Below are 12814 nucleotides of genomic sequence, written 5' to 3'. Positions count from 1 at the left end.
GGCGGACAGTGGGTGGTGGTGGCGCACGGTGGGTGGTGGTGGTGGACATTGGATGTTGGTAGGATGATAAGAAGTGCGAAGAAGTGTGAAGATATTGGATATTAGCTTCTTATTTAAGACCATATAAGCAGTTTTCAAATCTTTTTCTTTTTTCTAAACAAACTGTCATCAGGAACTTATGTCTGCGCGCCCGCACACATAAACCTCCTGCGGACCTTTGAAGCAAAAACAAACACAACCTAAAAATACTTCATGGTTTCACTTTTAATTTTATATAAAATAAATGATGTTTACTATTTACATTTACATTTTCTAGGATTTCAAAACATACTGTCAACTCAATGTAATTCTATGAATTTTATTCAAAACCGAGTTTACTCGCAGCAACATGCGGGCACTCTCACTGGTAAGGCTGTTTGTAGTAGAGGGGCTACAAAATGGACGATTTGTGACATGTGGTGCCCAGTCAGCAAATGTAGGGGTTTTTGTTTTAAGAGTGTAATGGTGTTGTAGCCCAATATATATATGTATAGGGTCGGAATACTGTACAATAATGCCTTAATGTACGATATGTACGCGAGACGCTCAAAGACAAAAAAACTAAAACGCTCAAAACACTCAGCCAACAACCAAAACGATCATAAAACGCTAAAAAACGAGTTTCGTGAAAAAAAAATGATCAATTAACGATCCAAAGCAGTTTTTTTCGGTGAATCGATGATTAATTGGGTATGTATTGATGATTCCGAGATGTTGAGATGTGATTTTATGGATCAATTTCGTGAATGTAGGTATTTTTGTACGTTAAAGATGATTGTATTGCATATTTTCTCTCTCTCTCTCTATATATATATTACCCACACACGTACTAATATAAAGCTATAACCCAAAATCCATATCGACGACAAATTCCCGTCGCCCAGGGAGGCGGTGTTCTCGCCCATTATTATTGCCCACTAGAGGTGGGCAAATAAACCGGTTAACCGAACCGGTTTGAAAACCGATTATGTAGAAACCGGTTTGGAACTGATTGAAACCGTAGGTTTAGAACCGGTTTGTAATTTTCTCCACCAACACCGGCTCCAAACCAGTTAACCGAATCGAAATCGGTCAAAACCGGCCAAAACCATAACCGAAACCGATAAAAAACCAAACCGAAACCGATCGTCACTGTTTATAAAACTAGTTTCCACCGAAACCAAAACCGATCATAAACCGGTTTTGACTTTTATTGACAAACCTGAACCGATTTAAGTCCAAACCGATGTATGCACCTCTATTGCCCACTACACCGAGCCTAATAATATTAGTAAAACATCGACCGTCAATTTCAAGCAAGCTTATGTCATCCGTCCATCCCATCCATCAAAGCAAACACCTGGATAACCATAACCCAACCCGCCCATTGTCTCGTGAATGACGTGTCAAATAAAACTGATTTAAAATCCGTATTTCAAGTCCGATACCCCTCGCGCTCACATCACATCACGTCACAATAAACATTACTCTCTCTATATCTACACGCTCCGATTCAACTCAAATTAGCTTCAATTTAGCCCTAATTTACGTAAGCATTCGTTGAATTTACATTTCATTTCTTCAGTTAAGTTATTGATTACATAAATTGTTTGTTCGTTACTGTTGCGAGTGGTTAATTTGACCGTACGAGTTGCATTGCTTACCTAGGGTTTGTAATTGTTACGAATTCGAAGTTTTAGTTTGAAATGATTGATTTATTACTCTGCGTTCGTAATTCGAATCAGTTATGTTGATTTTAGGTTTAATTAAGACATTAAGTTATTAATTAGACCGTACGAGTTGCATTGTTTACCTAGGGTTTGTAATTGTTATGAGTTAGGTGGATATATGAAGTTTTATTGTGAATTAGGTGAGTGTAATTGGATTCGGTTTTGCCGATTTTAGGTTTTTGTGTGAGTGCGTTTGTGCATGTTAAGTTATAGAGCTGAAAACCTTAGAGAGGCTAATTTACGTAAGGATTCGTTGAATTTACATGTTGTTTGTTTAATTAAGTTATTGATTACATCAATTGCTTGTTCGTTGCTGTTGCGAGTGATTAATTTGACTGTACGAGTTGCATTGTTCACCTAGGGTTTGTAATTGTTATGAATTCACTAATTCGAAACATATATGCTGATTTTAGGTTATTTTTACATGCTATTTGCTTAATTAAGTTATTGATTACATAAATTGTTTGTTCGTTACTGTTGCGAGTGGTTAATTTGACCGTACGAGTTGCATTGCTTACCTAGGGTTTGTAATTGTTACGAGTTAGGTGGATATATGAAGTTTTGATGTGAATCGATTGATTAATTGACGTGCGTTCTTAATTTTTGCTTCGCGTGTTAGTCCGTGAGTGTAATTCGAATCAGTTATGTTGATTTTAGGTTCAATTAAGTTATTGATTACATCTATTTGTTTGTTCGTTACTGTTGTGAGTGATTAGTTGGACCGTATGAGTTGCATTGTTTACTTAGGGTTTGTAATTGTTATGAATTGGTTGATTTAGTGTAATTCACTAATTCGAATTAGATATGTTGAATTTAGGTTTGATGTGACATGTGAATTAGGTTTTTGTGTGAGTGCGTTTGTGCATGTTAAGTAATTGAGCTGAAAACCTAAGAGAGGCTAATTTACGTAAGGATTCGTTGAATTTACATGTTATTTGTTTAATTAAGTTATTGATTGCATCAAATTGTTTGTTCGTTACTGCTGCGAGTGATTAATTTGACCGTACGAGTTGCATTGCTTACCTAGGGTTTGTAATTGTTACGAGTTAGGTGGATATATGAAGTTTTGATGTGAATCGATTGATTAATTGACGTGCGTTCTTAATTTTTGCTTCGCGTGTTAGTCCGTGAGTGTAATTCGAATCAGTTATGTTGATTTTAGGTTCAATTAAGTTATTGATTACATCTATTTGTTTGTTCGTTACTGTTGTGAGTGATTAGTTGGACCGTATGAGTTGCATTGTTTACTTAGGGTTTGTAATTGTTATGAATTGATTGATTGAGTGAGTGTAATTTACTAATTTGAATTAGATATGTTGAATTTAGGTTTGATATGATATGTGAATTAGGTTTTTGTGTAAGTGCGTTTGTGCATGTTAAGTAATAGAGCTGAAAACCTAAGTGAGGCTATTTCAGCTCTAATGTCCTTAAGGATTCACTGATTTTACATATCATTTGTTCAATTAAGTTATTAATTACATCAAATTGCTTGTTCGTTACTGTTGTGAGTGGTTAATTTGACCGTACGAGTTGCATTGTTTACTTAGGGTTTGTAATTGTTATGAATTGGTTGATTTAGTGTAATTCACTAATTCGAATTAGATATGTTGAATTTAGGTTTGATGTGATATGTGAATTAGGTTTTTGTGTGAGTGCGTTTGTGCATGTTAAGTAATTGAGCTGAAAACCTAAGAGATGCTAATTTACGTAAAGATTCGTTGAATTTACATGTTGTTTGTTTAATTAAGTTATTCATTACATCAATTGCTTGTTCGTTGCTGTTGCGAGTGATTAATTGGACCGTACGAGTTGCATTGTTCACCTATGGTTTGTAATTGTTGTGAATTAGGTGGATATATGAAGTTTTGGTTTGAATTGATTGCTCTGCGCTCATAGTTTATGTTTCGGTTATGCCGATTTTAGGTTTGATATGATATGCGAAGGTTTTTGTGTTAGTGCGTTTGTGCATGTTAAGTAATAGAGCTGGAAACTTAAGTGAGGCTAATTCAGCGCTAGTTTACATGAGGATTCGATGATTTTACATGTTATTCGTTCAATTAAGTTATTGATTACATCAATTGTTTGTTTGTTTGTTACTGCTGTGAGTGATTAATTGTTGTGAATTGATTGATTGATTATTGTTTCGCCTATTAGTCCGTGAGTGTAATTCACTGATTCAGATCAGATATGTTGAATTTAGGTTTGATATGATATGTGAATTAGGTTTTTGTGTGAGTGCATTTGTGCATGTTAAGTAACTCTACAGCTTAGGTTATTTTACACGCTTTTTGTTTAATTAAGTTATTGATTACATCGTCTGTTTGTTTGTTACTCTTGTGCTTGATTATTAAGACGTGCAAGTTGCATTGTTTACTTGGGGTTTGCAAATGTTAATGAATTGTGTGGATATTTCGTGTTTTTTTTGAATTGATTGATTGCTCTGCGACTCTGCGTTAGTAGTGATGTTTCATGTGTTAGTCAGTGAGTGTAACTCGAATCAGATATGCTGATTTTAGGTTTGATATGATATACAAAGGTTTCTATGTGAGTGCATTTGTGCATGTTAGGTAACAGAGCAGTAAGCCTAGGCTAGGCTAATTGAACAAAATAACAATGTACTTCAAGCATTTATACAGCTTAGATTTTATAGATATTTTTTTCTATATAGCAATCTATTTATGAAGCTTTTATTAGACAATCATAGCAAAGTGTTTTTTTACCAAAATGTTACTATGGTTGGTATATAAATTGAAATTAGGTTACCTTTTTTTTTGTGTAATTTCTAAAAGTACACTGCGTTGATTGTGTAATTTCTAAAAGTACACTGCGTTGATTGGTAAAAACGTGTGAAAGTACGCTGATACTTTGCACAACAAGGCCGGATGTAGTTGTGTGTCATAGTGTATGTGTAACTGTGTAAGCTTTGTTGGTAATTGTCTTAAAGATGTTGTCTATAAGAGTGTCATGGTGCTTATATGTGGTTGATTTCTGATGTTCGGTTGGTTTTAGTTTAATAGATTCAGTTATGGGCGATGAAAACATGGTCGAGGCGGTGGATAATGGAACCAAGTCCCCAGTTAAATCTGACAATAGTGGGAGGAAACAGGGATCTGAGGAGATGTGTGATAAAACTGAGGATAAACCCGGAGAAGTCAAAGATGACAATAAAAAAACTGAAGACGTCATAGATGAGAATAATAAAACTGAAGAAAAAGATGACAATAAAAAAACTGAAGAAAAAGATGACAATATAATAACTGAAGAAGTCAAAGATGACAATAAAAAAACTGAAGACGGCAAAGTTGACAATAAAGAAGAGAATGAGGTAACTGATAGCAAGGAAGAAGAGAAAGATGAAAGGAAAGAAGAAGCCAAGAGTGATGCAATGGAAATTGATGACGCGGGAGATGCAGATGAGCAACATGATGATAAAGTTGCTGAAAGTGCTGATTCAGAAGAGGCGGGATCAAAAAAGCACGCAAGAAAGAAGAGTGGTGGAGAAAAAAGCAAAAACAAGAAGACAACTGAGGAGAAAAAGAAGAATGACGAGATTAAGACTCCTGTTGCTCCAATAATTGATCGACCGGTAAGGGAGCGGAAATCTGTAGAAAGATTGGTTGCAATTTTCGAGCTGGACGCCGCCAAGGAATTTCAAGTTGAGAAGGTGGTGTTAAGGAACTTTTAAGATTTTGTTTGTCGTTTACATCTTAAATTGTAGAAGCACACTGTTTCCTTTTTGACTAATATATATGTTATAATGCATGCAGGGACGTGGCACAGCTTTGAAAGATATCCCTAACGGTAAAGTTTTAAATGTGTTAATGTCTTTTTCCTTTGATGATGACGTTGCATTATTGATTCACGTTTTTCATCTTTCCTTTTTCTTATTTCTGAAGTTTTGGTGCTGTGTTCGCTTAAACTTTAATTATGTTGGTCATCCTTTTGTGTTAAGTCTATAAAAAGACCAGAATTCTGTACCAATTGCAATGTTGATTTTGTTACTTATTTTGTGTGCAACTGCAATGCGCTATCATCTAATTATTATTTTATCGTTGTCTTCTGTTAAACAATACCATTTAACAGTCGCCTTCCTGGGAAAAAGCTGGAAAAAAAATCATGAATTATCACATCGTTTATATTTATTCATCATGAAGATATAGCATATATGGTAGATCTTTTTTTACCAAGTGTAGAGTGGTATAGAGTTTTAACCATTAACTTGTCAAACTTTGAAAAGGGAAGACTTTGTGTGTTAAGTTCCATCTCTGATCAAATTGGGTACTTATTTGTTCTGCGAGAAAGATAGCAGTGATTGCGTTTAGTCCACAGAATACTGTTAGGGTTTCTTTTCTTTTTTGTTAACATGTCTAGCTAGCTTGAAGTTTTTTTGTCGTTTTTGGAGATTGAAGGTTTTTTTATTTAACTTATTTTCCATTTATGTCTAAAGCGTGTTCTACTTTTCAGTCGCTTACAAGTTATCCAAGAAGAAGGTGGCTGATGAGACACTCAAGCTGCTCCATACTATCTTATTTGTAAAGAGAGGAAAGGTAATTGAGCTTCAATTTATGTGTATGCATTTCTGCTTTCTCAAAATAAATTTAGCATTTTTGTTTATAAGGTGTATTCAATAGGCATATACTGTAAATGGAAGACACTCTTGTGTTTAAGTGTTGTGACCGTTTCTACCTCATTCGACCTATTTGCTACTTATTTGAATCCGTTTGTACAGACCTAGGATCCTGTTTATATATTAGCTCTTATAGTTTATACTATACTGAATTTAATATGTTTCATTTAGATAAGCCATGTACTACAAGTAATTGGATGTTTGTTATACAACTTAAAGTTTACCAGTCAGCTGATAATTTCTTGAATGAAACTATTTGTCTATAATTTACTGTTGTTCATAGTCAAAATGTGTATATAATCAAACAACTTCAGCTAAAGGTTCTGCAACCCTTTTTGGTTTAATGGACTCCGACAATGTACATTAGGATCATTAGAGTAAGTTCTTCATTTGCTTTAAACTGGAAAATGTCGTCACTACGTAATGGCTCTTCATTTGCTTTAAACTGGAAAATGTCGTCAAATACTATTTCTCCTTTGACTGAAGGGCTATTGTGTTTGACTTGCAGGCGATGGAAATCAAGAGTAATGTACTGCGGTTTTCTGGTTTTGTCTGGCATGAAAATGAGGTAAAAGTAACTTGTTGCTTTTGTCACCCTTGTTAAAAACATTTTCCTACCTTGAATTTTAATCGGATAAGCCTAGGAACACTAAATGTCAAATAATGTAAGAAACACAAAACCTTTACGTATCAAGAATGAATATATGTGCATGTAGATATACTATATTTAAGGTACATACTATGATACTTAAATATGGTACAAAATTTTAAGTTAGAGATAAAGGACTCACTGCAGATATGGAGTGTTTGTGCATTATGGAATGTAATTGATCAAAAGTGGAAAAATGGACTGGTTGGGTAACAGGTCAATACGTGTCATTTTTGGCATGGTCTGCAATGGGTAGGGTTGGGTTGAATGCTTTTTGCATGTAAAATCTAAATCTATACAAGTGAAATAGCATGTCAAGTTGTCAACTATCAGCTATGATTACAAAATCCTCTCTGCAAGATTTTCAACTCATTTCCTTTTAAGTTGTTTTTTATATTTGACCTGTGTTGACGCGTCAGAGATAAAGCATGACCCAAACCAACCCATCCATTTTTATATTTGACTATGATTTATAACTTATAAACTTGATATTCGCTATTATTTTAGGAAAAACAAAAGGCTAAGGTGCATGAGAAGCTTGACAAGCTCAATAAGGAGAAGCTGCTTGAGTTCTGTGATCTGCTTGACATACCAATTACCATAACCAAAGTAAAGAAGGTTTGTACTTTGTTTGGTTCTTTTCTTATTTAAGTATCTGCAGTCATATTTTCATAATGATAGTTGCCAGTTGATTTGGATTTTCTGGTGAAACCAGCAAAATATAATATCTTTTTTTGCATGCAGGACGATGTCATTTCAAAACTAATAGATTTTTTGTTGGCTCCACATGCTACAACTAGTGAGCTGCTCGCAGAGAAAGAACAGGTCGGTCGTTTCCGCCTTAACTCCAAAATTGTTTGCATAGTATTATCATCTCTTAGACCATCTCCACTGTATGCACCAGAAATACTAAACTGGTGTAAAAGTAAATTACCTGGTGTAAAAGAATTTGATTATAAATTTTGGTGCATACATTGGAACTGAAATGAATGTTGCGTATGCATATTTCAAAAATATTGCTCTTTCTATGCTAAATAGTGTAAATATTTTGTGTATTCATTTGAAATGCTCTTATATAAAACATGTTCTGCAGCCAAGCAAAGGCAGCAAACGCAAGAGAGTGAACAAAAAAAGCGCATCAACTCCTGAGGCTACACCGTCAAAAGACTCTTCAAGGGTACATTCTCTTATTTGTAAATGGTTATCTTGAAAAAAAAACCCCTTCTATTGAAGTGACATTTTGTTCGGTTGGTTTTATTTTGTGAAAAAACTACATACTGGTCAAGTTCCCCAATTTTTTTTTTCCTTTTACAGAAACCCCTATGTACTTTTACATTTTAAGCGGTTAAATCACTAAATAGTACCGCAAAATATGTACCTTTAAGATGACAAAAAATTGAGGATTGAATCAGTCGTGCAAAATTTGAGGGACATAACTGCTTTTTCATTGAGAGTATGCAGAGTTTTCACCCTGTTCATGCGCCTTTACATTGGAAGTTTATAGCCATCTTATGTATGTTTTTACAAAAGCAGAAAAGTAAACGTGCATCTAAAGAACAAAAGGGAACATCTGAGACCGAAGACTCAGAGGAAGAACATGAGGATGGAGATAATGAACATCAGAATGAGAATGGTGGGCCTGCAAAATCTCAAAGTGAAGATGAAGACGCTTCTGATCTGGAATCCGTAGACGAAGAAGAAGAAAGTAACAAGCGCAAACGGGATTCTAAAAAATCTTCTTCCAAGACGGATTCGGCTTCAAAAACCAAATCTAAAAAAGCACCACCGCCAAAGAAATCTAATACTCAGAAGAAAACGCCAACCACAGTTGAGTCAAAATCCAAGGATGAAAGTGAAAGTAAACCTCCCACAAAGACTTTTTCCAGGAAGAAAAAAGATCACGTGGTTGATGACAAGACTTTAACTTCCAAGAAATCTGCTTCCAAAGACAAAACTGGTAAATTTAATTACTTTGCTAAAGTTACCTTTCTAAAATATGAAAGTATTTACGAGGTTGAAAAGGTTAAAAGAATAATTGTAAAATGCGGACGCACATGTCATGTGTGGCATATTTGTATAAAGCAGGCGTAGATTTGAAATCTAAATTGCAATTTATTACCACATTTGGCAACCGATTTCATTGTAAACGAAAGCACATGTAAATTGTCGATTGTCAATGTGGCACTGGTTATTGCATAGCCAGTTTGCCACGCAAGCCGCAGTGTCAGATTCCACATAATCAAAAGACTTTTATGTGGAAAATAATAAAAAGAAATCTATTTACAAGTTTAAAACAGTTATGTTTTTTTATAGTTATATTTAAAAAACAATTATAAAGGCCACATCACATGTCCCGTGTCATGTGGCGCATACATATATATATATATATATATATATATATATATATATATTATGTGCTAAATCGAAATCCAGCTTACAGTTTATTACTGATTCTGGTAACCAACCTCATTGCATGTGATATACACTGTTTACTTGTTTTTTTTAAGCGAAAAAAGCTGTGAAAGAGAAGGAGACACCAAAAGAGGAAAAGCCACAACCTAGTGACGTTGAACTTAGAAGTGCAATACATGAGACCCTTAAAGAAGCTGATTTCAATACGGTAGGAATCTCTTACGTTATTTCGTGGAAAGAAATTTAATTTTCATTTTTAATATTTTAAAACTAACAATACCATTTTTTACTATAATCCTATGAGGTTTCCCTTTTCTTTTTTAATGACAGTTTTGTGTTTGCAAATGTAAATAGTTAAATTATCTACCAACTTATAGTTAAATATATTTCCAGGGTTATTTAGAACATAAAACTTTGATATTTAATAACATTTATTATGTATTTTGCAGGCAACCTTTCTCGACATTCTCAAACTGCTTAGTAAGCACTCTATACTCTTCATTTGGAACGTTATAGTTTCGCGTTTTTGACCCATTTAGCAAATAGGTTGATTTGTGCTGCGTATTATCATTAATGGTCAAAGGGGTTAAGCTAAAGGATTTACTTAGATTTATAAAATCTTCTAAATGCTTTTTTAGTAAACACAGTTCAGATTTTCATCGTCATAAGTTTTTTAATGTTATCCTAGTTATTACTAATTATCTACTTGAAGTCAACTGGATTCTTATTGAATTACCCTTTTTGCAACATATCAGGCAGGACTCTTTAATAGAACGGTAACATTACGTTTACTCATAGTAAAAACAAATAAGTTATAATCATTTACCCACATTTCAAATTTAAATAGCCAACGTTTACACATTTGACATCCGTCTGTTTTAACATTAGTTTACATGTGCAAATTTGCATCAGAGATCGTACTCGTAGCTTTTTAGGTTGTACATAGAGATTTTTTATATAATTAAGTATACTAAAGCACGTATAGGGGTTATTTGTATTTAAATTTTTGTGATGATAGAAACCTTAAGAATCATAAAGAAAGTTGCATGAAATTATAAATACCCTGTACACCGATTTTTACATTTGAATATAATGCCCCTACAGTACTAAGTAGTTTGACCACTCGGCTTTTACATTTGACTATAATGCCCTTACAGTATGAAGTAGTTTCTTTTGGAGAACTAACGGTGGTGTAGATTAAAAACAACCGGTACTAATATATGATGTCCTGTTTTTTTTACTTCAGATGAGCAATTCAGTACCGATCTGACACCGAGAAAGGCGTCCTTAAAATGCATGGTGAAGGAAGAACTTACAAAAATAGCCGATGAAGATGAAACCCGAAAAAAAGCATCAGTCTAGTCAGTCAATCAGTCATGTTGAAAATCTCCGGCACCGGAGCATAATTGGTATTTTCTATTAATCCTTTAGTTTTTTGCCAGCATGCTGTGTCGGGTCTCGTTTAACTATGTGTAATCTATTGTTAGATAAACAAGTTTGTTTTTAGTTCTGTTAAGAGATAGTAGTTGTTGCTTAAGTTATTTTGTATGCATGAATATTAATTTTAGGCTTTTTATGGACTTCTGTACTTTTAGTGTGTATGTGCTGTTTCTTGCTTTTGATTTTTATGTGGACGTGTAGACGTATGGTTTTTTATGTGGTCAAGCTCGAACTTTAGAAAAAGAGCTCGAAATGAGCCGAGTTCGGGCTTGGCTTGTTTGAGTTAAATTTATCGACTTTGTAGCATTTCAAATTTTTGACGTGGTGTGGAGAGTAACTTATTAAATGAGAATTCATCAACTCATTTTTAGTTTTGGTATGAATATTAGGGAAGTATATTGAAGATTGAACTGAAAAATTAATGAATGTCAAATTTTCGATGACCATAACAACGTCGTTACCTGCCATTGATTGCTGGTTCAAGCTTAATTGTGATTTAAAGTGTGTTTTAGAGCATTAAAAGTGGTTTAACAAGTTCTACACACCACCTAGCTATTTATAGTATGTGTGTAACTTATATATGGTTAAAAACCGGTTCCAACGGTCCAAAAACGGCTATATAGCCGTTGGAACCGGTTCCCAACGGCTACTTTTGTTTAAAGTTCAAAAAACCTGGTGTACCTGGTTTTTGCGTCCGGGCCCGGTTCGTACCCTACCCGGTTCCACGGGGTTCCCATATTCCATCGGGTCGGGTTTGGTTCCTACCTGGATTCTGACTGGAACCGGTTCCATTCTGTACCCGATCTGAAAAAACTCGGTTCTGAACCGGTTCCAGGTTTTAAAAATACCCGATATTGCACACCTCTAAAATTGAGTATACAAATTAATATATTCAATTCTCTGACTAAATTAATCTCGACTTAGAAAGCTTAATACTCTGTGAGCAAAAACACTTAAAATATAAAAACTATGCGAAACTACCCTCAAAATCCAAAAATCTGAAAAAAAGCAGTCTAAGATGCATTTAGATGTTTGTGTTAGAATTTTTATACCAATGTCTAATTGACACTGACAATTAGATAATATAACAAAGACCTCAAATGCTATATTTTTGTTTGATTCTTCGACATGGGTTGGTGTCTTGCTGAGATAAGAATTTCATTTTCTATTTAATAATTTTGATTAAATAGTTTCCAACGTGGAGGTTTCAAAGTGGATAAGATTATAAAGAACCAAAACCATCTTCTTTATCACACTCTTGTCTTTTACTAGCTTACATGGCCAATTGGCCATTCATATAAAAGTGGATATGTAAAGTACTAAACTGGTAAATGGTTTCAAAAGAAAAAAATAATATCTATTTTAATCATAAGACAATATCACTAAAATTTCATTTCATATTTATATAATTGTTAAAACTAAGATTACATATTTACGAGTACAAACGAGTTAACCGGTTCATGAGCTACTTGAAACCAAACTAATAAAATGCTCGAAACTAGCCAGACCTTATCAAGCACGAGCGGCAAATAAAACCCATTTAGTTATCGAGCCTAAGCCTATGAGAAGATCGTTTAGATGTACATCAAGAATTACCGAGTTTGGCTTTTTAAATATTTCACAAAATATACAAATTTAATTACAAATGCGTATAAATAAATTAATTTATTAATAATAAACTAGCTGAGCCGAGCCAAGCCAAGCCAAGCCAAGCCAAACTCGATTGATCTCAAGCTTAATAAAAACTCACGAGACAAACTTAAGTTATACAAAAAAATAATATAAGAATGAAACTAACTGAACTGAAGTTCTAGTTGGGTAAATCGAAATGAGCTTATCTCGAGCCTAACGGCTCATTTATACTTTTTGAAGACCATATGTTTACTAATCCAATTAGTGAATATGTTATAGCAGATTAACAGAAACGGTTACGAAAAC

General features: G+C 34.1%; 1 protein-coding gene across 1 annotated transcript; it reads left to right on the top strand.

Moving 5' to 3' along the window:
- Positions 1-1483: 1483 nt before the first annotated feature.
- LOC143550943 (DEK domain-containing chromatin-associated protein 1-like) lies at positions 1484-11172 on the top strand. Its single transcript, XM_077041489.1, has 12 exons — positions 1484-1567; positions 4758-5412; positions 5516-5549; positions 6213-6295; positions 6884-6943; positions 7532-7642; positions 7769-7849; positions 8118-8201; positions 8558-8981; positions 9532-9644; positions 9886-9916; positions 10683-11172. Exons 2-12 carry the CDS (start codon positions 4774-4776, stop codon positions 10796-10798), a joined length of 1776 nt encoding a protein of 591 aa, XP_076897604.1. The 5' UTR covers positions 1484-1567; positions 4758-4773; the 3' UTR covers positions 10799-11172.
- The last annotated feature ends 1642 nt before the right edge of the window (positions 11173-12814 follow it).

Source organism: Bidens hawaiensis, unplaced genomic scaffold (assembly GCF_021521415.1).
Source record: "Bidens hawaiensis isolate Kalapana, Puna unplaced genomic scaffold, B.hawaiensis_p1.1 tig00016203_1, whole genome shotgun sequence".
Lineage (NCBI taxonomy): Eukaryota > Viridiplantae > Streptophyta > Magnoliopsida > Asterales > Asteraceae > Bidens > Bidens hawaiensis.
Note: the sequence above shows the minus strand (reverse complement) of the source record. Positions and strands in the feature narration are given on the sequence as shown.

Bases quoted from the DNA above. Each gene is read 5' to 3' on its own strand.
- LOC143550943 (XM_077041489.1), top strand. From the start codon at position 4,774: ATGGGCGATGAAAACATGGTCGAGGCGGTGGATAATGGAACCAAGTCC. The intron at 7,850-8,117 runs GTCGGTCGTTTC...CATGTTCTGCAG, and splicing joins TGCTCGCAGAGAAAGAACAG to CCAAGCAAAGGCAGCAAACG. The intron at 8,202-8,557 runs GTACATTCTCTT...TTACAAAAGCAG, and splicing joins CGTCAAAAGACTCTTCAAGG to AAAAGTAAACGTGCATCTAA.